Source organism: Brachyhypopomus gauderio, chromosome 18 (assembly GCF_052324685.1).
Source record: "Brachyhypopomus gauderio isolate BG-103 chromosome 18, BGAUD_0.2, whole genome shotgun sequence".
Lineage (NCBI taxonomy): Eukaryota > Metazoa > Chordata > Actinopteri > Gymnotiformes > Hypopomidae > Brachyhypopomus > Brachyhypopomus gauderio.
In genome coordinates, this window is record NC_135228.1 from 17,802,382 (window position 1) to 17,829,449 (window position 27,068).

The window sequence follows — 27,068 nt, forward strand, 5'->3', positions numbered from 1 at the left end:
ACCTTAGTACTTTACTTTGTCCTTAAAATATTAAGATTACAATTCTATGCAAGATTAAGATTACAATGCTGACTTGCAATGTTCATACAGGACAGTCCATACAGGTATATTAAACAATATCTGAAAAGAAAATATGTTAAGCATTTTAAAAGATTACCCCCACCCACAAAAAAGAAAGAAAGTTATCTGGGTAACTGCAATTACATGGTAGCCAATGTTCACATGATGTCATCATTTATGATGAAGATAGCATATGAAGTCATGACCTGGATATCAAACCGTATCAACCCCAGAGACATCTTTATGGAGCTATTATATATTTTCATGTTTAAAAACACCAAGAAATGTTTGGAATCTGATGTGCTAGTTTTCTGTTACAAACGCTTGTACACTTGAATGTCTAAATATTGAAGCATCAGACGTAACATTACAGTATTTAAAATCCATAAGGTGTTGTACAGAATAAAGTTGTCATTAGTATGGGAATGCTTCATACCAAATTAGTAGACCCCTCACCTGTTTTATATTAGCCCCTGTCTTGCATAAAACATATATGGTGTTCCTGACACATCTAGTAACGACGATATTGAAGTTGCCAAATGCAATGTGAAATTACATTAAAAAGAGATGTAATCACACAAATACATTTTATATTGCTATTATGAGTCAAGACTACTTTAACACCTTTAAAATTGTGTTACTTGAGTCAATGTTAAATGTTAGTTTCCTGACTGCTGTGTATAATGGAAAGTTAGAGTGGGCACGCAGCCCCCCTGTTCTCAATAATTAATGAGACGTCATCGTGTCATCCTAAACCGTGCCTTCATCCCTGTGTGCAGAAATGAGGAACGGTTAATTATTCATATCAATTCAGCTGACATCAGATCAGTTCCCACACAACTCTGCTGTGTACACTGGCTGGATACTTGGACATGCTTGGATATTTCACCTATTCCTAAGAAGTATTTTTTTAAGCAAGTTTTCCTGTGATCCTTTCCATCTCAGACAAGACAGTGGATCCACAGGTGCCATGTCACCATGGTACTCAGACTGTTACGATTATCTAATTTATCCATAATTATTTTTCTACTCTCTCTCCTGCAAGGTAAGATGTCATAATCAGGTTTCTGTCTGAATTCAGACTTCAGTCTTGACTTTACAAAAAAAAAATTTCTTTGAGTTTTTCCCCTCTAATTGTATCATACAATAAAAAATAACTAATTTACAAAAGTTTGTAGAACTAATGACTAGACTACAGATTCAGTCACTTGCTTGCAATGCTGTAGATGTCAGTTACATGTCTCTGACATGTAACAAGCATGTTGCTTGGATATGGACATTTGAGTGATAAACATTATAAGCAGCACCATTCTTCACATAAAGGCTTCACTTTTCCCACATTGTTGTTCAGTCCACTTGTATATACAGTCTGTGATTGAAGTACATAGACAAGAGAACATAAACTGTTTCCCTATCCAATTGCATAAAGACTGTTACAAAGACTCCGACTTACTGGTGATTTGAACTTGGACTTGCTTATTAATCGCTGGCATTGGACCACTGATAAGTTGAGATTTCATCTAAAGACTGAATAAGGTGATTTGACTACAGCACTGCATTCTTGAAGGATGTGGTTAAACTCAGTAGGCAACGATTAAGACCTCAGATTAACCCTTACTCCTGCTGTACTGCAGGTTAGATGCTTGACCCTTTACACAATGTCTTGATAAGTTCATGTCAGTATTGTGCTCTTAGGGCAGAACATCACAGACCCTGGAGCAGTGTTGTACAGAGAATCCAGGACCAGTGAAGTGGTAGAACGTCGAGTAACCCTGGAATGTGGCACCACTCTCCCTGATATGTACATCTGGGGCTTCACCAAACCAGGCACAGACAAAATGCGAGTCGTGGTGTACAACTTTGGCAAAGGTCCAAAGTTTCAGCAACTGGCTAAAGATTTGGGTGACCTTAATATCATCAGTAACACTTCGTCTCTGTCCATTGAGAAGCTCCGTCTAGCTGCAGAAGGCCTGTACACCTGCCAGGCCATGTATGACACTGATGAGGGATTCAGACTCTTCTACTACTACATGTACCTACGGGTTCTAGGTTAGTGAGAGTAAGACTCTACATTTACACCTCTACTACTACTACTACATGTACCTATGGGTTCTAGGTTAGTGAGAGTAAGACTACATTTACACCTCTACTACTACTACTACTACTACTACATGTACCTATGGGTTCTAGGTTAGTGAGAGTAAGACTCTACAGTTACATTTACACCTCTACTACTACTACATGTACCTATGGGTTCTAGGTTAGTGAGAGTAAGACTCTACATTTACACCTCTACTACTACTACTACTACTACTACTACATGTACCTATGGGTTCTAGGTTAGTGAGAGTAAGACTCTACATTTACACCTCTACTACTACCACCTGTACCTATGGGTTCTAGGTTACTCCTATGTGTTTCTATGGGTGTTAGATTAGTGAGAATATACCTCTTCTACTAGCCTACTATGTATACCTACGGGTTTCTAGGTTAGTGATAAGTGCTCAGATCTGCCAGAACTGACAGGAAGGTTCTAGAAGTGTGTGATGGTGGGTGGCTCAGGATGCATAATGGTAATAAAATAGTGCTATAGTAATGAAATAGCAATTAGTGTTTCAATGTTTCTGCTCAGTTAACTTCTTAGCGTAAAGTTTAAATAAAACATATTTACTTTAGAATTGCGGTTATAATACATTATTATATAATATTAGATGAAGCACTAGATTATGCACATTCAGTCTTTACATGTCATTGTTGTCTTTTCCATGGCTTGGCCTACAGTGCCAGTGTCTAAACCCTATGTTTCACTGGGCGAGTCCTCAGCAGTGGAGGGTTCAACATTTTTGATGCGCTGTGGTCTGGAGAACGGCACAGGTCCAATTCACTACACATGGGAGCAGGAGAGTTACAGTGGGCTGGTCACCACACTGGCTGAGAGCAACAGCAGTGTACTCATCATCACCTGGGTCACCCGCAACCACACCGGCTGGTACAGATGCCTGGCCAGGAACGAGGTCAACCAGCAGCGCAGTGACCGGATCTGGGTAGACGTCTTATGTGAGTGGGAGCTGTTATACTTGTAAAAACTGTTGCCTTGTGCAGAAATTGCAAAGGGCTTTTGATAAATGTGGTTTCTGCATTGTTGTCTTCATTTAATCAAACCTGTGGTTATTGAAGTGTTCACATGATTAGACCAGCAAAAATTAGAAACAACAGACTAAAAAATCTGGCACTCCTGGTATTTGATTCAAAATTGTTTTATCTAGTTTACTCCATAGTCTGCCATACCTTCTTTATGGACACCTAAACACACGTGTTAATCTATAGGTTTTCTCAAAAAATTTTGATCCACTAACAAATCTTCAATATTAAAAGATGTTTTAAAGGTTTTTACAGGTTGATTTGGCTCATATATCACATGGATGTCATCACAACTTTTTGTTCCTCAGACATGACACCAACACAATGGTCCTATCATTTCAAACATTCCTAATGTACATGGCTCTTCTGTATTACAAGATGTCACTCATAAAGTGTGTGATATCACTTAGTTCAGCAACATGATTAAATAGTGTGCACAGTAGTATAGCATCGATCAGGAAAATACATCAAAGATAGAAGCACAGTGTGATAGGTACTGTGATTAAGTTATTTAATATAATGCATTATCTATTGTTTAGAATTTAATTGTGGGTTTCATGAGTTTAAATTTCAGCATGCACATTGATTTTCTTTATTTAGTTGGACCAGACCTGCCTGAAATACAAGCCACCGCCTACTCAGTAACAGAGAATGGCTACTCAGTCCTGGAGAAAGGGAATGTTTCCCTCAGGTGTCAGGCCTCCTCTAACCCTCCCAGCCAGTATATCTGGCTTTACAACAACTCGGAGATCTATTCTGGACCAGAGGTCACCATCATCATGGCCCTGCGCATGCACACAGGCGTATACGGCTGCACTGCTAAGAACATGATCCTCAACACCTGGTCTAAGAAAACTGTCACTCTCACCATCTACTGTGAGTGCAAACACGCCATGTTGTCCATCATGCTTCAAAAAGTATTTTCCTTTATATTATTTTTTTATCATTCCATGTCCTGTCATTAATTAACATTCTGATATATGCTTCCTCCATCACATACTCCTGTTAAGTCATAATTAAAGTTCTGGCACGATAGGATTTTGCTGCAAGTTCATTTTTAAATATGTATTTATTTACATGTTTAGTACTACAAACATTTGGGAGGTGGTGAACTTTGATATTTCCAATCACTGAAAGCAAACATGGAGTGTATTTAAAATTTCTAACTTTATTTTCTAGATGTAAGTAATGGAATATACAATATTATAAAGTAAATATCAACCAATACATTTAGGATATGTGGTCATATTGATCTACCAATACTGCATGCCAAACAACGACCAGATGGCATGTTTGTTAAGAAGTCTAGGCTCATAGGCAATAGACTATACCCATAATCTGCATTCAGCTCCTGCTCAAGAATGCTGCTCTGTAGAACATCCTGCCTCTCCGTTGACAGTCATCTTGTCATCACACTTAGTCACATTTTACTTGCAAATATGTGCAGCTAGTGGTGGGTCATATATAACTTCCATCCATATAAATGTCGTATTTGTTTAGATCCACCAGATGGAGGTCCATCATGTTCCATCCTCCCAGTGAACAACTACACTGATTTGGCCCTCTTCTGTTCCTGGGTGGGGGGATTCCCCCCAGCTACTCTGAACTGGAGTCCATATGTGAATGGAGACAACAGAGAAGGAATCGTTAATGTGACTCGGATTCAGCCAGGCCCTGATACGGCTAACAACACTGTATTCTTCTGCTATGGTTCACACGTTGCCCTAAATGTAACCCAGAGTTGTAGCACCCGGACATGTGAGTATAGTGTGTTTGTATATTTATTACTTTAACTTACAAATGAGTCCAGACCTCAAAATAATGCACAAACTAATAATCCTAACATAATACACGAGAGTAAAAAATGCTATATGGCATCACAGTCAAAAGGGTATAGATAGCTACACTCAGGGTATATATATTTCTGTTTCATTTTCTCTGCTGCAACAAGCTCTAGCTTTGAATTAATCATTTCTTTCCTAGGGCTGCCTTATGGAGAACCCCAGTGTTCTGCAAATTCCAGCAGTAATAACGAGTACCTGATGCTGTCCTGCTCCTGGGAGGGGGGTTTTCCTCGGGCTCTGCTGTGGTGGGTCTCCAGCTCAGGGGACACGCAGGGCACATCTGAGGAGAACTCCAACATCCTGGTTCTGCGCTCCAGTGCCAACTACAGTGGCAAAGCCTTCGTGTGCCACGCCAAACATCCACTGGCTAAGGAGAGCAAGCGGTGTGTGGTGAACCTGGGTAAGACCTCCTCATTAAGGATCAGCATTTGCTTACTATTATTACACGTTTGGAGTTTAAAGAACGATGCAAAGTAATGGACTGAACTGTTTTTAAAAACATTTTGGCTCCCTTTCTATTCAGCAATCTTTGATCAACTCAAGTGACATATTCTGACTTATACTGCTATATGCCGATCCTTTCCAGATGCTCCAGTATTAATAACTCGAAACAGAACGGTTTCAGTTTTTGAAGGCACTGATGTTCAACTCACCTGCTTTCTGGCCAAACACTACCCTCCAGTCTTAGAGATCACCTGGTACAACAACCTAAAGCAGAATGTGGGTGACACACCAATGAAATACATCCTGCAGCAAGGAGCAGCCTGGTCCAACCTGACCGTGCGGGAAACAGACAGCAGGGTGGACAGTGGTCAGTACTGGTGCTCTGCTGCTAATGCTGTCGGAGGAACTGAGATCCCCATCATGCTGCTGGTGATGAGTGAGTGTTTCATTTCTGTACTCAAGCACAATTTGCTCACCTTGTAGAAGAACGAAAGAGATTCTGGCAACACCAAGATCACTGTATATCAAAGCATCGTGTGTCAAACCTGTTGTCACACATACTGCAAACTACAACTCAGCCTAATGTAACTTGCTTTATGCTGCTTTTGCAATATGTTTCAGGAATAATGTTCTTTTTATATAGTATTTCTATTTTTTGTCCAGTTCCTGTGTGCACACTGACTATAGTTCAGCATTGAGTGCATTAACATAGGAGGCAATAAAAATAAAAGGCAATAACACCACTCAAATATGCAGGTTTTAGAGGTCCGTGTCTCATCTTTAACATATGAAGAATGTAGTTAGAGCGGGTGATGGGTTGTGGCCAATCCAAAATAGTCCATTAAATGTTTTTTAAGGTACTTGGTCATATCTTATACATTTTTACCATGAATTTGGAATTCATTTCCCCGAAACCCCTAGTTGCCACTATTTTTAAATGTAATTTTCTGCATAAAATAGTCATAATTATCATATTGGAGTGTATTTTAATCTGTTGTAAAATATTTCCTTCTCGGAATACAACAGTGGTTCTCAAACTTTTTCTATTATTCCCCACCTCAGAAGAAGGGGAAATTCCATGCCCCACCTGTCCCATATCACCCAAACTAAATGGTAATAAAATACATATGGGGGGTGGCGAACGTAATTTGACCGGTACAAATTCATTAAAAGGCCGAATCTAGCCCTGGTTCACACTGTTCCGCAGACATTTTAAACATCCGGGGTATATGAAAACCCTGTTAAAACGTTAAAAGGACAGGCTTAAAAAGGTTCATTTCTTCCAATTGCTTGCGCCCCACCTGCAATACCCATGCGCCCCACACTTTGAGAAACACTGGATTACAATAACAAATAATAAAATGATTCAAATTGCAACTGTCTGATGTAGAATACCCGATGCCTCCAAACGTGACCGTCACTAAGATCACATACAGCAGCCGTCAACGGACAGATGTGAATGTGGAGTGGCAGATCCAGATGGATGGTGACATCACTGGCTTCTTCATTGAGATTCAGAGGCTCTCTGGACCTGTAGGGAGGAGTGACATCGACCCTCTGTGGCAGAAAGTGGCAGTAGATCTGGAACCCAGCACCCGCAGCTACCAGATCAACAATCTAGATCCCACTGGCAAATATGCTTTCAGAGTCACAGCTGTCAATCAGCGCACCGTCGGGAATCCATCAGAATTAAAGAGTCCAGGTGAGAAATGACAATGTGGGCTTTTTACTATATATACAGTACATATATAGTACCATCTGCTAAACATCAGAGTGGCACTGACCATTTGACAGTGCCAGTGCCAGTATCCAAACCCTACATTCTGCTGAGTGAATCCACACCAGCTGAAGGCACAGCAGTCTGGATGAGCTGTGGTCTGGAGAACGGCACAGGCCCCATTCACTACACATGGGAGCAGGAGAGTTACAGTGGGCTGGTCACCACACTGGCTGAGAGCAACAGCAGTGTACTCAACATCACCTGGGTCACCCGCAACCACACTGGCTGGTACAGATGCCTGGCCAGGAACGAGGTCAACCAGCAGCGCAGTGACCGGATCTGGGTAGACGTCTTATGTGAGTGGGAACTGTTTTAGATCACACATGGTCTGCATAAATTCATAAAGATTTTGTCTCATAGATAATGATGTTAATGATGTTTTTCAAATATGAGTAGAATCAAAATATTACCTACGATAAATATTTAAAATTTGTTTGCATTATTACTGGTCTCTTTTGTTTAGATGGACCAGATATGCCTCTAATACATGCCACAGCCTACTCAGTAACAGAGAATGGCTACTCTGTCCTGGAGAAAGGGAACGTTTCCCTCATGTGTCAGGCCTCCTCTAACCCCCCTAGCAGGTATTTTTGGCTGTACAACAACTCGGAGATCTTCTCTGGACCTCAGCTGACCATTATGAGGATTATGAGAACACACACAGGCAACTATGTTTGTCAGGCTGAGAATGCTAATCTCACTACCCGCTCAAAGAAAACCATCACTCTCACCGTCTTCTGTAAGTGCTCCCACTGATTTCATAATCATAGGTTATGAGTGCCAGACCAGACCAAAGGGACTGACTGGTGTATTAAACTGCACCAACAGTAGCTGATGCCATTCCCCTATAATATCCACCTATGCCTATAACTCTGGCATAGGAATCTGGAATGTCCATGTGTGTAGATACTGGCTAACTGCATCATTTGAATCAAGGAAGGGATGGTAGGATGGAACAAGACCTTTGAACTATTTCATGACTATTGATATTACAGCTATCTGTCCACAGCAGTTTGGACTGGTCACATTGTCTTTGAACATGCAAGTACTTTACATGAAAAATGATGTGGTTGGACATGTTGGCACACTGCACAACATGTTTCCTGGTGTTGTAGAGACTCCACACAGCACAAGAGAGAGAGATCTTGAGTGGACGATGGCTCATGTCTTTCGTCTTTCTAACTGAATACAAAAAGACATCAAGTTGATTGATTCTCCCGCTTGGAGAACGATGTTAATTCTTGAGCATTTTTATACTAGAAATGGTTTTATGTGAACAGTACACTGCAGTGCAGTCTTCAAAGTCTTGCTGCATTCTGCCTCCCTGCTTGTTTGGTGGAGATTTTGATTGTCAGCACGTATTCCCTCAGTAAACCTGCTCTGTGATTCTTTTGCCCGGCTCTTTGGTGACACATGGCTTGCTGCTAAGAAGGTATATTTGCTTACAAAAGATTATGGAAGAACAGAATACCATGCCATGGTAAAGCAACATGAAAATGTAAGCAGTTATGTAGCAAGAAATTTGCTTGCTCAAAAACACAAACTAGTGTGCTAAAACTAGCAAGTAGCAAGCAAGATAACTTTAGCTGACATTGTTTTTCCCGTGTTTTGTGTCCTGTCTCCAGATCCACCAGACGGTGCTCCATCGTGTTCTATCCTCTCAGTGAACAACTACACTGACGTGGCCCTTTCCTGCTCCTGGGTGGGGGGATTCCCTCCACCGACCCTAAAGTGGACTCCGTATGAGAATGGATACAACGGCAGGACAACCACTAACATCACCCTGATCAGACCAGGGCCTCATACTGCTAATAATTCTGTATTCATCTGCTATGGTTCACATGTTGCATTAAATGTCAACCAGAGCTGCAGCAGCAGGGCATGTGAGTGAAGGACCTCTGACCCAACATTGTTATGGCGTAAAATGTGGTATTAATGTGACATTCAGACACTCATATCTGTAAATTACCATTTAAAACTCCTTAAATCTTTGAATGTTCTGTTTTTTAGGGCTGCCGTATGGAGAGCCCCAGTGTTCTGCAAATTCCAGCAGTAGTAACGAGTACCTGATGCTGTCCTGCTCCTGGGAGGGGGGTTTTCCTCGGGCTCTGCTGTGGTGGGTCTCCAGCTCAGGGGACATGCAGGGCACATCTGAGGAGAACTCCAACATCCTGGTCCTGCGCTCCAGTGCCAACTACAGTGGCAAAACCTTTGTGTGCCACGCCAAACATCCATTGGCCATACAGAGTAGCCAATGTATAATAAAGCTGGGTGAGGAATACATACATAAACACATTTCTAAAATTAGGTTATTATCAAAGCCATTGTGTACAGTATTAACAACAGTAGGTTATACAACAGTGAATTGAACATTTATATTAATGCCTGTTTGTAACATCTCTATATTCTGTTGGTCCTCAAAGCTTGTTTTATTCAAAAGAATTTGGCTGATATCATCACATTAATGTAGAATACAACAAAAATATATAAAGCAAAATTTAGAACTTAGCCATTCTATAAACCTTTCTCGATATCTGCCCCTTAGTCTAGGTAATGGAGACATTCTAAAGTGCTATTTCATATCTTGCTTGCTTCCAGAGGCGCCAGTCCTAATGACTCAGCGCAGTGAGATTTCAGCCTTTGAAGGCAGTGACGCTCAGCTTACCTGCATTCTGAGCAAACACTACCCTGCAGTCAAAGAGATCACATGGTACAACAATATGAAACAAAAGGTTGGAGACAAAACCAAGAAGTATAACGTACAGCAAGCTGCTGGTTGGTCCAACCTGACGGTGAGAGAGACGGTTGGCACGGTGGACAGTGGTCAGTACTGGTGTTCTGCTACCAATGCTGTCGGAGGAACAGAGATCCCCGTCACACTGTTGGTGATCAGTAAGTTCACTATGAACTAATGTGCAGCCATTAATGCAGACATGGAAATGTACACAAATAGTGGGTGTTAAATATATGGTGTAGATAATTAAACATATCTCCTTAAATACTTACTTGGCACATATATACACGTATATTTTACATTTGAAATAAGTATTCATTAAATTAGATACATTTTCATGATTGCCCAATGCTCCACTAATGAGATCCAGTGTGTCAACACTACTGCTTGCCTGACATTTAGAAAGCTGATGGTGAAAACGTTGGGTTACCATGGAAGTGACAGTTTAGTGAAATCTGGACCTGTCCTAATCGCATATAAACAGTTACCAAATCAACAAAATTATAAGTTGTAGAGAAAAAAGTTAGTGGTTTCCTCACACTATGCTTGTAATGCTGGTTTTGTAATCCTGCATTTGTCTTGCAGTGCCAGTGTCCAAACCCTACATTCTGCAGACTGACTCCTCACCAGTAGAGGGCACACCAGTATGGATGCACTGTGTTGTAGAGAACGGCACAGGCCCCATTCACTACACATGGGAGCAGGAGAGTTACAGTGGGCTGGTCACCACACTGGCTGAGAGCAACAGCAGTGTACTCATCATCACCTGGGTCACCCGCAACCACACTGGCTGGTACAGATGCCTGGCCAGGAACGAGGTCAACCAGCAGCGCAGTGACCGGATCTGGGTAGACGTCTTATGTGAGTGGGAACTCAGACTTCTAATAAACGATATTCCCCTTTGCAGTTCATCACAAAATTTTACTGGTTGTTGAATGACCATTAAACACTGAAAATAGCCCAGATTAACTATTTGACATGTCTGATAACGGATACTTTTCCTGCTGATAATCAGAAATATCCATTTCAGGTCTTGATTTGGTAAATCTAATTATTCTGAAGAGGTGTGAAAAAGTCACAATGTTTATAATTAAAGTAAAACTAAAATGACAACTGAAATGACAAATTGTAATTTATATATATATATATATATATATATATATATATATATATATATATATATATATATAGAGAGAGAGAGAGAGAGAGAGAGAGAGAGAGATACTATTATTATATACAGTATATACCATTTTTGCTTTTTCACGTATCATTATGTATACTTTTTGTTCTGTTCAGATCTGCATAAAGCATAATTCCAGTTTTCAAAATGTGACTGAATATGGATGTCCTCTACTTAGATGGTCCGGATTTACCTCAGATTGATGTCACAGCCTATTCAGTAACAGAGCGCGGATACACAGTCCTGGAAAAAGGCAACGTTTCCCTCATGTGTCAGGCTGAATCCAATCCTGCCAGTCGGTACCTCTGGTTCTACAACAACTCCCAGGTTGATACTGGACCGCAACTCACCATCACCAAGGTTCTGCGTGTTCAGGTGGGCTACTATGCCTGCTTGGCCCTGAACACTTACCTCAACACCCGGTCCAAGAAAACGATAAGTCTCAGCGTCTACTGTGAGTCCTGCCACAGTGCCCTGTTATTGCTCTGGGCCACCCGGACTAATCCATTTTCTTCTTACACGTATTCTAAAACACCCTGATTACCCATAATCCAGTTACACAGTGCTCATGATCTTACAGATCCACCAGATGGAGGTCCATCATGTTCCATCCTCCCAGTGAACAACTACACTGATTTGGCCCTCTTCTGTTCCTGGGTGGGGGGATTCCCCCCAGCTACTCTGAACTGGAGTCCATATGTGAATGGAGTCAGCACACAGGGAATTGACAATGCAACCCGAATACAGCCGGGTCCTGATACAGCTAACAACTCTGTATTCTTCTGCTATGGTACACATGTTGCTCTAAGTGTTAACCAGAACTGTAGTACCACAACAAGTGAGTATGGTGTCTTTGCTGAACATTTATGTCAGATTGTGTTTTTCGTAGTGTTTAAGTTTGATTAAGCATTACTAGCAATAAAACAAAAATAATGCAATATATGTGTATTATATTACATATATATATATATATATATATATATATATATATATGTCCTGTGCTCTTAAAATTATTTTTGGTTTCCAGGGCTTCCCTATGGAGAGCCTCACTGTATCGCATATACAACCCGTAATAACGAGTACCTGATGCTGTCCTGCTCCTGGGAGGGGGGTTTTCCTCGGGCTCTGCTGTGGTGGGTCTCCAGCTCAGGGGACATGCAGGGCACATCTGAGGAGAACTCCAACATCCTGGTCCTGCGCTCCAGTGCCAACTACAGTGGCAAAGCCTTCGTGTGCCACGCCAAACATCCACTGGCTAAGGAGAGCAAGCAGTGTGTGGTGAACCTGGGTAAGGAAAGGAAAAGTTTGTTTCTACATTTACAGTAGTTTCTGGGGACAAAAACAATATGGTATGTAGATACACCCTAGTGATTTTGTTACTCCACTGTATCTTCCAGAGGCACCAGTCCTGATGACTCGGCAGAGTGTGGTTTCAGTGTATGAAGGTAACGATGTTGAGCTCACCTGCATCCTGATCAAGAACTACCCTGCAGTCACAGAGATCACCTGGTACAACAACCTAAAGCAGAATGTGGGTGACACACCAAAGAAATACATCCTGCAGCAAGCTGCAGCCTGGTCCAACCTGACCGTGCGGGAAACAGACAGCAGGGTGGACAGTGGTCAGTACTGGTGCTCTGCTGCCAATGCTGTTGGAGGAACGGAGATCCCCATCTTATTGCGGGTGATGAGTGAGTGCATTGCAAAGTCATACATTTTTGCCTGTACCCTATAAGACAAATTTGGAGACATATACAGCATATGCCTCTCTGATGTAGAGTACCCGATGCCTCCAAACGTGACCATCACTAAGATCACATACAGCAGCCGTCAGCGGACAGATGTGACTGTGGAGTGGCAGATCCAGATCGATGGTGACATCACTGGCTTCTTTATTGAGAGGCAGAGGCTCCCTGGACCTGTAGGGAGGAGCGACATCGACCCTCTGTGGCAGAAAGTGGCAGTAGATCTGGAGCCCAGCACCCGCAGCTACCAGATCAACAATCTAGATCCCACTGGCAAATATGCTTTCAGAGTCACAGCTGTCAATCAGCGCACCGTCGGGAATCCATCAGAGGTCAAGAGTCCAGGTGGGAAATGATAACAGTACATACCAATTGTGTGACCCAGGTAAAACCAAAAAGACTTGCTAGACTTACTGACACAAGCGTCTACATACAGGTCCCTCCTAATTTGTGCAAATGTAATCACCAAAAGCAACCATAACAAGGAGCAAACCCACTTGTACAAACACGCACATCTGCTCTGCTCTCCTCCAGGTAACCCACCCTTCAGGGCCTATCCTGCCGTTATCGCAGCCACCATCGGAGGCATGCTTGTGGTGACGATACCCACTGTGCTGCTCTTCCTGTATGTTGTGAGGAACCGTAACAACATTCCACGTGAGTGTCCCTCTGTCTCCGTCACACTGTCCCCCTGTCTCTGTCACACTACTCTTTCTCCATGTTTATTCTCCATATTTATATATAATTTTTAAACTCATATATTAATATGGCTTTGTAACATTCGTACAGGTCTGCATGACATGCTGTTTGGCAGGTAAGCTTGTTATATTTACAAAGAGTGAAATAGAACATTAGAGAGATATCGTCAGTGCATCAATATTCTCACACTGTATCTTATAGGAGAACAAACAGGAAAAAACTGTTCATAAGCTTTCCTACTGATGTAGCAGACTTTGAGAGATGTGCCCTGATGTTTCTATGGTCTCTAAGGCAGAACAGCCAGTCCAGAGAAAATGTAAACATTCCTGAAGATGAAGTTGTTGAAGGAGGTGGAGCAGACTCAGTCCAGGGAGAGGGCAGCTCCTCATTACCAGGTTTCAATGCAGCCATTTTATTTTAGTGTTGCCTCAAATTGAAATCTGTGCACTTGCCTAGAGGTCAGTGACATGACACCTGACTGATAAAAATTCCCCTTTCCAGGACAATAACACTGCCAAGACACAAAGCAACGGCAACGTAGCCAGGATCCATGACCATCACCACTCAATCTACAAAAAAACACACCCCACATCCGAAAAACATTACTTCCTGCATTTTAAGCTGATCCACGCCCTGATTTCCTGGGAAAATGTGTCACTTCGTAAGATACGTTTATAGCAGAACATTTAAGATGCAAGCAGTAGCATCTGACAACTGTAGAAAGTAGACAACTGTAGAAGGTAGGTGGGATTTGTAGTTTAAAAGCCCTAAAGTGGAACATTACATTATTTACAGTAATTACATGCAGTATATTAAATAATGGACCAATTTATTATAAACATGTTTACCTTCACTGAAGCAGCATCTGTAAGCTGCCTATTTATTGAGAACACATTCTGTCAAGAGAATGGCTTTTCATTGGCTGTAAGCCATAATCATCAACATTAACATAAATAAACACTTGAAACAGATCACTCTGTCATGAATCTATATAATATATGCATTTCACTTTTTGTATTGAATTACTGAAATAAATTAACTTTTTGTTGATATTCTAATTTACTGAGATGCACCTGTATTTGGGGCATCACGATAACTACTTAGGATAGACAAATGAAGCATGGTGCAGTATAATTAGCAGTTGGCTTTGTTAGCCATGAAACTAGCAGACATCTCTAACTGGGATCCTTTTGTCATGAGGAGCGTGTAGAACTTCACCAGCACATCAGCTATGACTCTGGATATCTGCTTACTTTGAGCTCTGCACAAAAGTCACTTCTCGTGTGTGTTTGCTTTTGTGAGTGTCCACCACTGTTTGTTCCCATTACATGAAGCGTAACATGAGAATCTCATCAATGAATGTAGAGTGCTGTCGGTCTCATTTACCTGCTGAACACTACAGTGTCACTTGAAATAAGACTCTCTAATTGACACGACATTAGCATAGGAATGACCTCAAAGGGAGGGAAAGATTAGCCTTCAAGCGAGCAGACTTAATCAGCACCTGTGATTAAAGCACGTCCTTTCGTGACTTAAGTACTTCTTCCTTGTGACAGTAGTAAAGGATCTATATAAGCATCTCTTAAAGATGGATCTTTAATAATGGCCAGCAGCCAAATCAAATGACAAGATATAGAATCAAATTGAACTGATTTGTGATAAATATGAAGGAATTCATGATGTGAACAGCGTCTTTGTTTTAAAATAGATAAATAATGTGTGCCACACATTAGCAAATGAGAGCTAGGGAAATATAATGCGATTTGACAAAGCCTTTTTTAAACTGAGTTCTGCTTTAGTGAGTATTCTGCCTGTTGACTGTAATGGAAGGTTAGAATGGTCATCCATCCATGCACCCTAAATAATGGATGAGACACAGGTATCATGGCGTCACCCTAAACCCTGTCTCTCCTCTCTACTCCACTGCATTCCTGTAGGTGGAGAGATGGAGAGGGGGACTGGTGAATTATTTAAGCCAAATCAGTTTACAGTGACTCCATCAGACCCTGCTTCTCATTGCCTGTGTGTACTAGCTGGGATCACTGCTCGGGCTGAACACTGGAAGTTTTCAGGATATTTTCCTATTTTTTTCCATAAAGGACTGATTATTGGTCATCTGAGAGTCATGGCACCATGGTACACAGACTGTTAGGGTTGCCTGATTTCTGCCTAATTGTTTTTCTACTTCCTCTCCTGCATGGTAAGAGGTCATACACAAATGTCATTACATCGATATTTAACATTAGGTTTTTCATTTTCTGGTTGGTTGGAGAAGCATATTACAGGCAAATGAAATGATAAAAAAGCAAAATGGCAATGTATTCCAGCATTTTCATTTAAATATATTTACAATTATGGAATTTTTGCTGTTAAAATGAAAATTCTAATTCAGTAGTGTTTTTACATTTTAAATACTAACAGTGTCATTTTATTTACATAAGAGATTTGGGATGATTAGCCTACAGTGATTTTTAAATGTACTTGCCAATATTGTGATGAAGCTCAGAACATTTTCTTTGGGTGTTTAAATATCTAAATAAACAATAAGAAAAGCTTAAAAATCGCTATTTTATGGCATATACAATTTCAACATTTCAATCAAGACAATGGTTAAAAAAAGAGAAAATCAGGAATACTTCTAGAAAACAACACAACAAAAATACAGGCCATTGAAATGTTAGTTGATTAATTACAGAATTATAAAGAAAATTACACTGCATAAAAAATTTTTTGTTGCAGGTAGTTTAGTTTCAATGCATGAATGCTATTTATAAGAAAGGCATATGTCTTTATTGTCAGCATATCTCCATAACAGGAAAGTTATATCTCCTTGACAGGAAAAATATCCTACCATATTGTTGCACCATATTATTAAATTGTGTAAATGCATGCAGAACTCATCTTCTGTGTATGCAATGTGAACAGAATTCTTTTTGGGGGTGGGGGGGGGTGTCTGGTGAGCTTTTTAATATGTTTTCATCTCAGGTCTGGAGGTTTTGGACCCTGCGGAAGTAGAGTACCAAGACACCAGGACAAATGGTGTGATCAATAAAGGAGTGATTTTGGAATGTGGCACCACTCTCCCTGATATTTACATCTGGAGCTTCACCAAGCCAGGCACAGAGAAAATGCGAGCCGTGGTGTACAACATTGGCAAGGGTCCAAAGGTGCAACAGCTGGCTAAAGATTTAGGTGACCTGAATGTCATCAGTAACGGTCCTTCTCTATCCATCGAGAAGCTCCGTCTAGCTGCAGAAGGACTGTACACCTGCCAGGCCGTGTACGACACTGCTGAGGGACTCAAATTGCTCGTCTACTTCGTGTACCTACGGGTTCTAGGTTAGTGAGAATAAGACTCTACTACAACTGTTTGTACCTATGGGTTCTAGGTTAGTGAGAGTAAGAGTCTACTACAACTGTTTGTACCTATGGGTTCTAGGTTAGTGAGAATAAGACTCTACTACAACTGTTTGTACCTATGGGTTCTAGGTTAGTGAGAATAAGACTCTACTACAACTGTTTGTACCTATGGGTTCTAGGTTAGTGAGAGTAAGAGTCTACCACTACTGCCTGTACCTTTTATCACATCTCTCTGCTACTGTAATATATATGTCTTGCAGTGCCAGTTTCCAAACCCTACATTCTTCTAAGTGATTCTTCGCCAGTAGAGGCAACGTCAGTCTGGATGAGCTGTGGTCTGGAGAACGGCACAGGCCCTATTCAGTACACATGGGAGCAGGAGAGTTACAGTGGGCTGGTCACCACACTGGCTGAGAGCAACAGCAGTGTGCTCAACATCACCTGGGTCACCCGCAACCACACCGGCTCATACAGATGCCTGGCCAGAAACGAGGTCAACCAGCAGCTCAGTGACCAGACCAGGTTAAACGTCATATGTGAGTGAGAGCTGAAAATTGTGACAATTTCACCTTAACATTGTACACTCCATCAACTCTAAACACTTTCACTGAGATTGAGTAATGGTTTGGACAAAAAAAAAAAAATTTTTTACAATCTGTACATATTGACATTGATCTCTTTTATTTAGTTGGTCCAGACTTGCCTCAGATTGATGTCACACCCTACTCAGTAACGGATCGTGGCTACTCCGCTCTGGAGAAAGAGACTGTTTCCCTCATGTGTCAAGCTTCCTCAAACCCTCCCAGCCAGTATGTGTGGTTCTACAACAACTCACAGGTCTACGCTGGACCACAGCTCACCATCACCAAGATCCTGAGAATGCACACAGGCAACTACGCTTGTTTGGCCCAAAACACTTACCTGAACACCCGCTCCAGAAAAGCCATCACTCTGACCGTCTACTGTGAGTGTTCCAGACCACGCTGCCAGGACCACTGGGACTATAAGGCCATTTTCTATCTCTATTCAACATTTCCACTGAATACTTCTAGTGTGATTTAATCTAAACTAGTACTTGCTCTCATTCCTTAATTTCCTTTCTCTTACACCTTCTCTTGTTTCTGCACATGCATACACACATCCACATGCACATATATACACACATCCACAAAAGTGTCAGACATCCTCTGATGCGGACTTGGGGCTGTGCAGCAAAATATTTTCTACAGCCTGTGACAAGAATCTACTTGAGGTGATTTACATGCATTTCTGGAAACTACAGGTATATTTTCACTGTTATAAACAAGCTATGGAAGGCCTTTTTGTCCTAAACTATGACAAAAATCAACAACAATATAATTTAAAATATTGCTTTTTAATTGAGCTAATTACAGGAGTAGAAGGACAGAATGTCTCCCTGTATGCTGCATCTTTACACATTTAGTGGCATAAGGCCAATAGATTAAATCTCCACTCAGAAACATCACAAACTATGATGCCTGGTATCAGAAAGTGGAAATAGATGTAAGCTGTTCATAAAGATGATTAATGCCATGTTAGAACTTCTCCAAACTCCAGCCTTCTATAGCAAAGATATACTTTATTTGCCCAATTTGCCCAAATGGGTCTATAGTAACATTGTTCATCAAATGCTATCTGTATTGCATATCATGCAGGTATACACAAGTAATGCTGCATCAATTTCAATTTCCTACTGTGTTATGCAGTATTTCTCTTCCTACAGATCCACCAAATGGCACACCATCTTGCTCCATATCTCCAGCTAATAACTACAGTGACCTGCTCCTTGCCTGTTCCTGGGAGGGGGGTTCACCTCCAGCTACTCTGATCTGGAGCCCATATGTATATGGGGACAATAGTCAAGGAGTCACCAACATCACCCGGATCCAACCAGGGCCTGAGACTGCTAATAACTCTTTATTCACTTGCTATGGTTCACATGTTGCTCAGAGTGCTGTCCAATCGTGCAGCACCAAAGCATGTGAGTACTGTCATTCATTCAACTTCAGCAGTAGCTTATGATGTTAGTAACTGTTCTCACCAATCACATCTACAGCTCTAACCTTTTGTGTAAATATCTTGTGGTTTTCAGGGCTTCCCTATGGAGAGCCTCACTGTATTGCATATACAGTAACGAGTAGTAACGAGTACCTGATGCTGTCCTGCTCCTGGGAGGGGGGTTTTCCTCGGGCTCTGCTGTGGTGGATCTCCAGCTCAGGGGACATGCAGGGCACATCTGAGGAGAACTCCAACATCCTGGTCCTGCGCTCCAGTGCCAACTACAGTGGCAAAGCCTTTGTGTGCCACGCCAAACATCCACTGGCTAAGGAGAGCAAGCAGTGTGTGGTGAACCTGGGTAAGGAAAGGAAGTTTGTTTCTACATTTACAGTAGTTTCTGGGGACAAAAACAATATGGTATATATGTATAGATACACCCTAGTGATTTTGTTACTCCACTGTATCTTCCAGAGGCACCAGTCCTGATGACTCGGCAGAGTGTGGTTTCAGTGTATGAAGGTAACGATGTTGAGCTCACCTGCATCCTGATCAAAAACTACCCTGCAGTCACAGAGATCACCTGGTACAATAACGTGAAGCAGAAAGTGGGTGACAGTGACACACCAAAGAAATACATCCTGCAGCAAGCTGCAGCCTGGTCCAACCTGACCGTGCGGGAAACAGACAGCAGGGTGGACAGTGGTCAGTACTGGTGCTCTGCTGCCAATGCTGTTGGAGGAACGGAGATCCCCATCTTATTGCGGGTGATGAGTAAGTGCATTGCAAAGTCATACATTTTCGACCACATCATATAAGAAATAACAGATATAAGAGTTCAAAAACAGATTTAGACACTGGAGGCTTTTGTCTTGCAAAGGATCTAAAGTTAACTATAACTGAATAAAGAAGTAATTACTTTTATATACCTTGGAAATCATAATAGAATTAGGTAAAAAAAATATTAAGTTAAATTTAAAATTGGAGTTCCACAGGTTATCATATTAGGACCGCTTTTTTTTTTGTTTTGCATTTTATTCAAATCAGAAAACTGAAGTGAAGGTCTTTATGGAGCAGTGTTAATACACTTCTAAAAGCAGAGTCCATTGCTGTACTTTTAATACATCTTTTTAAAAGAATGTGGCTGCAATGGCTGTAGCTTTCGATAATTGATAAGTTTAGGAAAGAACAAAAAAATGGTTAACGGGGTATTCTACTGAAAAGGTGGTGAAAATGGTTGGGACCTTTCTGGAGTTCTTTTTGGAGCTGCACTATCCCCAGTAAAGAGTACAAAAACCTATTTCCAATTCTGCCTCAAGTTACTGATTTAAAATCTTTTTGATTCAGGCTACCCAATGCCTCCAAATGTGACCATCACTAAGATCACATACAGCAGCCGTCAACGGAAAGATGTTAACATGGAGTGGCAGATTCGGACAGATGATGAACTCACTGGGTTTTTCATCGAACACCAAACTTCTCCTTTCCCTCTGTGGCAAAAAATCGTAGCAAATCTGAAGCCCAGTACACGCAGCTTCCTGATCACTAATCTGGATCCTACTGGCACATACGCATTCCGCGTCACAGCTGTCAACCACCGCACTATTGGACATCCCTCAGAGGTCAAGAGCCCAGGTGGGAACTGCAGCAATGTTCCGCTCCATGTCCTGTGTTCAGATGGCCATAAGACAGACTAACAGACTAAGACGATTCTCACTGACAGCATGGCAAACTATCACTCCCCCTATCGCCATAGGAAATACTAGCCAATTGGACATGTGCATGTTTGATTGCTCGGCACTCTTCTCCATATTTCATATAGACTAGAGCAGGTGTACAATATTACTGCACATCCTTTACTCTACCAGTCTAGCTGTACTGCTTGCAGTTATAAATGAATATAAACAACATTCATAGCATTGACTGTGTTAGTTTAAGTGCTCTTGGCAACCCAAGAATGCCCCACTGTATTCATCACTGTTTTATTGAAACGTTTATTTTAATGCCCGGCAGTGAGCACCCTAACTTAAATGAATTTTTTTTGTTGTCTATGCAGGTGAAATTCACAATCATGATAGGATCACTTGACCACAACTGCACATTTCTATACAATCTTACCACGCTGTCCCTTTACATGATCTATCTGCTACTTTAGTCTTTCCTAATACTTTTGGACTTACTTTACTCTTTTTCGGTTTTCTAGGCAGTGTTAAGTACTGAACAAAAAAGCATTAATGAACAAATCACATTGTGAAAAATTTGTACTTTAATGACTTTTAGATAATCAAGTATCGTCCTTGTATATACATTTTGTATTGAGGTAATAGCACCCAATTTGCATGTTTAACTTTGAAGCTAAAGCACTCATACTGTTTCTCAGCTCTGCCAGGCTTCAATGCCTATCCTGCTGTAATCGGAGCCGCCATCGGAGGCATGCTTGTGGCAGCGATAGCCACTGTGCTGCTCTTCCTGTACGTGGTGAGGAATCGCAACAACGTTCCACGTGAGTGTCCCCCTGTCACACTGCAGCCAGGTTCCTCAAGCACTCAGAACAGGCAGTATATTTGACTTGCAAGTGCCCTTATACTTCATTAAGCACGTTTTAAAATCTTATTTCTGCAGGTCTTCACGATTTGATATTTGGCAGGTATGTGATGAGCTGAAAGGTTTTTCTCTTAATGAATGAACAAGATTAGGTTACAATACTATGTAAAATGCATTAATGTTGCTTTGATTTGCATATATTCAGCACTTTATCTGTGATCTCTCAGGCAGAACAGCCAGTCCAGAGAAAACATCAACTCCCCCGAGGATGAAGTTGTAGGTGGAACAGAGGGAGAGGGAGAAGAACAGCCAGCTCCTCCTACTAGTTCAGGTACCAACAGAAAGAAACTTTCAAATGCCCCAGTGATACCAGTATCAGTTTACTTGCCTATATCTAAAAAATGTACATTTCATCTGCACTTAACCAAACTTTTTGCCTCATCTGGTCTGGACTCTCTCAGCACGATTCATTTGTAATGTTTTGTGAAATTAAGAAATGTAAAAAAAAAAAAAAAAAAAAAAGTAAATGCAAGATTACCTTTCCTAGAGCCACCTGTTTCACTGCCTCGTCCCATTGCAACACCCACAAACCTGCCCCCAGGGGATGAACCCGTCAACGTCACCATAACCGTAATGGCCTCCAGCTAAAGCCCCACCATGAAATGCACATGCAATTTGTTTCATCTGGACCAACATCAGACAAAAAAGGAATTACGAAAGAGCACAATGAAAGGTTTTGTATTGAAATAATTGTGAAGTTTACTGGCTCATTAGCAAGCCACCCTCCATTAAACACTGTAAGCATAAGAAATTAAAATGCTTATTTACTTGCAAAAACCACATGCAGTGAAGCAAATTATTGTATATTAAATAAAGTAAAATTTAATTTCTGGTTCATTAAACATGTTTTGGAATAACTACATGAAGACTTCCAAACAAACTGATAAAAATAATACTCGGGACTAAAAACATCAAAATATCTTTTTTCTTATGACTGTGTAAAGCAAAATATTGGTATGTTGACAATGTAGCATTTGTAAAAAAATAATAATAATAAATATAAAGTTTTATGATTTTTTTTGTACTTTACCTTTGTTATTAATACAATCATACTACACTTTAGACTACAGTGTTTTACTGTTTTGGTTGTGCCAAAATCCTGGTCACAAGATCAGTTCCCTACCACAGGACCACGACTGCCCTGACTGCTACCATCTTAGAGGATTCTATTATTTTCTTTGTTCGTGTTCAAACTTTTGATCACAAACCATTTCCAAACAGTTTGTAAACAAATGTTTTTAAGAAAGTCTTTTTTTTTTAGGAAAACAATTTATTGTCAACTGATATGACCACAGTAAATTTGTACAAAGAGTGATGAAAAACAAGAGGTAGTCTTCACATGCTGCTTTAACATTAAAAACGGACAAAAGAATAGCCCAGTCCTTAAAATCCGGCGCGATGTTTTAACATCCCCCACTAACAAACTGAAGGTGCTGGTCATACTACACATAGTGTTACACGATGGGAGATACAAACAGGTTAAATGAGAGCTGTGTGCAGTTGCAGAAGTACAGAATGACACAGTCATTTAGTCTCGTTCAGGAGGCTAAAATGACTTCATGTAAAAGGAATAAGGGCCCTTTGGTTACTTATGACGTCAAACAGCTTCTGCTTGAATTTCAGGAATATCCTTTTGAATTCCAAACCATCACCCTGAAAATGAAACAAGTTTAGGAACTTGGTATTCAAGCAAAATCTCATAAGGGATAATCTGGTTTCATAGTTGGTGTGACAACAGGAATCCTGAAAATCATTTCATTCACTACTGTTTTCCAAAACAAACAAACAAAAAGGCTTGTTCTTACCTTTGATAGTCTGAAGTCTACTAGAATACGCTCTTCCATTTCCAGGAACTGCACTTTGAAGATCAGCTTGTTATTACGCCGATCCATTGTGGACACTGTTGCCTAAGATTCAAAGACAAATCAGAGAACACTGTTAGAGGTCCTACATCAAGTTGCTTTGATTGATGCATGTGGGTCATCTATACAGTACCAGGCTGGTGCAACTCGGTTTCCATTGGTAGCCCATAGCAACGCAGGCATCACGAAGGGCAGCATATGACGGCTCCGCCTCCAGAGTAGTGAAGAACCTGGTCATCCTCCTCACTAACCTCTGCCACGGGCTCTGAGAGAGAAGAGCATTTCATTTATGTAGAAGCATCATAAGGCAATGTGACAAAAGCCAGAGTATTAAAGTGAAAATTATTAAATGACCAATTCAAATTGATTTCACATTTCGTGCTAATTTCCACCAGACTTAGCAGCCGACAGAGACACTTATCCTCAATCTCACTCTCCACACTAACTTAGATAAATTTTTTTTTCACTAATGTGATTCTGAACAACCCTGTATAATCATCAAATGTATCATACTTCACTACATAAACATAAACTAAACAAAAAACACTACTGTTAGCATGTTCTCATATTTGGTTTTTATACAGCTAGTAAAATCTTAAAAACATCTTGCCCTGATAAAACCATATTTTTACAACAATTACTTCCAGAGCTCATGAACAGGGAAAGAACAGAAGGAGCTTTAGGTTTAAAGAGCTGCCTTGTGTAAGCGGAGTGTATTAGCACAGTCACCTGGCTAGCGCCTGGGGTGGCCAGCAGCTGACTGCCCAGCAGCATGTGGTCAGGACAGGCAGGCTGGGAGAAGCAGACCTGAGCTCCCTCGATGCCCAACACATCGCCCCGCACCTCCCACAGACCCTGGGGCTCGGGCTGAGAGCTGGAGATCTGCACCCGATCATCACTGACACACGCGCGCACACACACACACGCACACACACACACGCACACTTTTTGTCATATTCCTCTGTCGAGGCATTTGCTGAAAGTATCCCCACTACCTCGTTACTATGACTACAGGCAGACCTGTTAGCTCGTCCCAACTGCAGGCGCTCAGCGTCAGTCCTCATCATTTTGGCGAGCGGTCCAGGTACGTCAGCCTGCCGCTTCACCCCTGCGGCCGCAGCACAGATGCCAGTGAGCAGTGTGAAAGCACTGTAGCAAGACGTCACGAACACAGGAGCTACACAAGCACTTCAGCTCTAATGGTCCTAAAATGGTCACTTGACTAATTTATGACTCGTATTCAAGATGCAGAAATCATGCAATTTTTTATGTATTAATTTCATTATTGTAAATACTAGCGTTGCATAAGCTTAAAATGTATTCACATAACACTTTTCATACCTATTGGCAATAGGTGGAGACATCTTGTGTTACAATCTGTGATGTCTGTTGCTATGGGCTACCCATGGTAGCCATGGTAGCTCATAGCAATGCAGAGTTGCACCAACTAAGTACTGTACAGAGAGCTTTAAAATATCTTCAGGCCCAGGATCTGAAAACAGCACCTGATTTAAAGCTGTTGCTAAACCAGCGGTGCTTTTTGATGTCAGAAATGGTAAACCTGTTCTCAGGACTATGCAGCAGTATCTTCTTTAACAGACCTGTAGACCAGACAATAAATGGACACAGTGTAAAGAATTCACAGAAAGAACTTTGAAGACAAAGCTATTTTTCATATACAGAGTTAATATTTAAACATTACTTTAACTTGAAATTACAATGCCCTTTACCAAGAGGTATTGAATCGATTTTTTTCCATGGTGTTATGTAGATTTTGTTTTGCAACCAATCAACATACTCCTGACAGCTTTCACTTGGCTGGTCCCATGGTAACTCTGTAAAAGCAGATGTGAGATATAAGCAAAAAAGATAAACACACATAGTGGGCTGATGTGATCTATCTCAGAACCATTTCCACAAACAGAACCCAGGTGGATCCTTCTCACCTCCGGCCAGCATGGCGGTGAGCACGATCCCACAGGCCCAGACGTCAGCGGGTTGGGCGTGGAAATCTGAGCGGGACAGCAGCTCAGGGGCCACGTAGGGCAGCGTTCCGCACAGACGACTCAACTTGCGCTCGCGTCCACGGTGTCGGAACATCGTGGCCATTCCGAAATCAGAGATCTTCAGGTTGTCTGGGAAAGACAAAACCAGACAATTTCACGAAGAGCGTATAAACATCATGCTTATAGAAGACATTTTCGTTTCCGGCCCTCAAAGTAATCATTACCTTTGTCATCCAAAAGGATATTTTCTGGCTTGATGTCCCGATGTGTGATCCCAATGCTGTGGAGATATTCCTGCGAAAAGAACAATCAAGCTTCAAACAAAGCACTGCAAATAAATGAACTTTATTTAAAACACTGACATCTTTGGTAATGCCACAATACTGCCACTCACCACTCCTGCAACCAGCTGCTGAAAAAACCTGTGAGCCTCTTTTACTGGCATACCCACATCTGGCTCTGTCAAAGAGAATTCAGTTTCAATAACTCAGCTAATCTTGAGTGTGTCCAGCTCCCTGTGCACACATTAAATCAAACTGTCCTTACCTATTCGATCAAAGAGCTCCCCGCCACTGCAGTACTCCAGGAAAATGTACTGGACGGCTCCCTCGCTCCTATGTCCAAAGAATTTCACTATGTTTGGGTGTGTCAGCATCTTGTGTACACACACCTCTTTTTTAACATTTTCTATACAGTCTTTAGCACTGGCTGTATCAACTACTTTCACCGCTACTGCTTCCTCCGTCTTCTTGTTAACCAACAAGCGGACCCTAAAAATAATGCAAAGTAACTACAGGTCAGACCACAGTAAAAATGCTGAGCATAACACAGGAAAAAAGCTGGACTGATACTCACTCGCCATATGCACCCTCTCCTAGGGTCTGCACCAGATCCCAGTCTTGAACAAAAGGCACTGCCATTACCTGAACGGATACAAAATACGAGTCAGGCGGTCAGGAAGACAATCTTACAGTGACTTTTTAATTATAATTCAAGACAGACTATTGAAGTATGCGTATTAAAATTATTTTTACAAAACTGCATTTGCGGCTGTCCTTCTTTCAAAGTAAAATAAAAGCACATTATTTAAAACTGTACTTGTGAAACTGAATGCGTTTTATGTAATCTTCGTTTAAAATTTTATATGTTTTTCCAGTGATCAAAACATCTATTCACTTGATAGGAAGAATTTCTCAACTGCACATCAGTATCTGCAAATATTCCACAAATAAAAACAGGAATAATATTAACGCTAGGCAGAGACCATCAGTGGCCACTTTTCTAGTGTATCACACCGACATAGATGCCACTAGCGATGTCATGTTTTCTGTTAACCTACAATAACGTACCTTATTTACCACTGCTTTGTCAACGGAAAGTACCTATAACATGAACTTCTTCCATATAATTATAAAGGACGTGTCAACGCCGACAATACACAAAGACAAGCGTATAGAAAATGTTATAAAAGTTTAAAATGCTATAAACACTCAACGGATAAAATTAGCTAACCATTTGCATTACGAACTTTGGCGCGTTTAGTACAAATGACAATCCCCAGCGGCGTGAACCAGAAACGATGACAACAAGACA

At 41.2% G+C, this 27,068-nt stretch overlaps 4 protein-coding genes across 4 annotated transcripts; 3 read left to right on the forward strand and 1 right to left on the reverse strand.

Annotated features, from left to right (window-relative positions):
- Positions 1-1,038: 1,038 nt before the first annotated feature.
- LOC143481519 (V-set and immunoglobulin domain-containing protein 10-like 2) lies at positions 1,039-7,202 on the forward strand. The gene is made up of 8 exons (XM_076979556.1): positions 1,039-1,105; positions 1,756-2,109; positions 2,842-3,117; positions 3,802-4,077; positions 4,702-4,959; positions 5,185-5,445; positions 5,632-5,925; positions 6,880-7,202. Exons 1-8 carry the CDS (start codon positions 1,039-1,041, stop codon positions 7,200-7,202), a joined length of 2,109 nt encoding a protein of 702 aa, XP_076835671.1.
- Positions 7,203-7,204: 2 nt separating this feature from the next.
- Positions 7,205-14,550, forward strand: LOC143481520 (V-set and immunoglobulin domain-containing protein 10-like 2). The gene is made up of 15 exons (XM_076979557.1): positions 7,205-7,565; positions 7,733-8,008; positions 8,895-9,152; positions 9,280-9,540; positions 9,868-10,161; positions 10,589-10,864; positions 11,362-11,637; positions 11,764-12,021; positions 12,211-12,471; positions 12,581-12,874; positions 12,962-13,273; positions 13,463-13,585; positions 13,718-13,742; positions 13,919-14,022; positions 14,129-14,550. Exons 1-15 carry the CDS (start codon positions 7,205-7,207, stop codon positions 14,134-14,136), a joined length of 3,387 nt encoding a protein of 1,128 aa, XP_076835672.1. The 3' UTR covers positions 14,137-14,550.
- Positions 14,551-15,596: 1,046 nt separating this feature from the next.
- On the forward strand, positions 15,597-22,563 carry LOC143482245 (V-set and immunoglobulin domain-containing protein 10-like 2). Its single transcript, XM_076980556.1, has 12 exons — positions 15,597-15,827; positions 16,613-16,966; positions 17,248-17,523; positions 17,676-17,951; positions 18,732-18,989; positions 19,101-19,364; positions 19,478-19,777; positions 20,351-20,638; positions 21,384-21,506; positions 21,626-21,650; positions 21,775-21,878; positions 22,095-22,563. Exons 1-12 carry the CDS (start codon positions 15,761-15,763, stop codon positions 22,193-22,195), a joined length of 2,436 nt encoding a protein of 811 aa, XP_076836671.1. The 5' UTR covers positions 15,597-15,760; the 3' UTR covers positions 22,196-22,563.
- On the reverse strand, positions 22,540-27,018 carry chek1 (checkpoint kinase 1). The gene is made up of 13 exons (XM_076980555.1): positions 26,825-27,018; positions 26,331-26,398; positions 26,022-26,245; positions 25,870-25,934; positions 25,700-25,769; positions 25,416-25,604; positions 25,200-25,304; positions 24,975-25,070; positions 24,490-24,577; positions 24,199-24,367; positions 23,603-23,734; positions 23,413-23,514; positions 22,540-23,260 (listed from the first exon to the last, which is right to left on the reverse strand). The coding sequence occupies exons 2-13, from the start codon at positions 26,393-26,395 to the stop codon at positions 23,165-23,167; spliced, it is 1,401 nt and encodes a 466-aa protein (XP_076836670.1). The 5' UTR covers positions 26,396-26,398; positions 26,825-27,018; the 3' UTR covers positions 22,540-23,164.
- Positions 27,019-27,068: the final 50 nt, after the last annotated feature.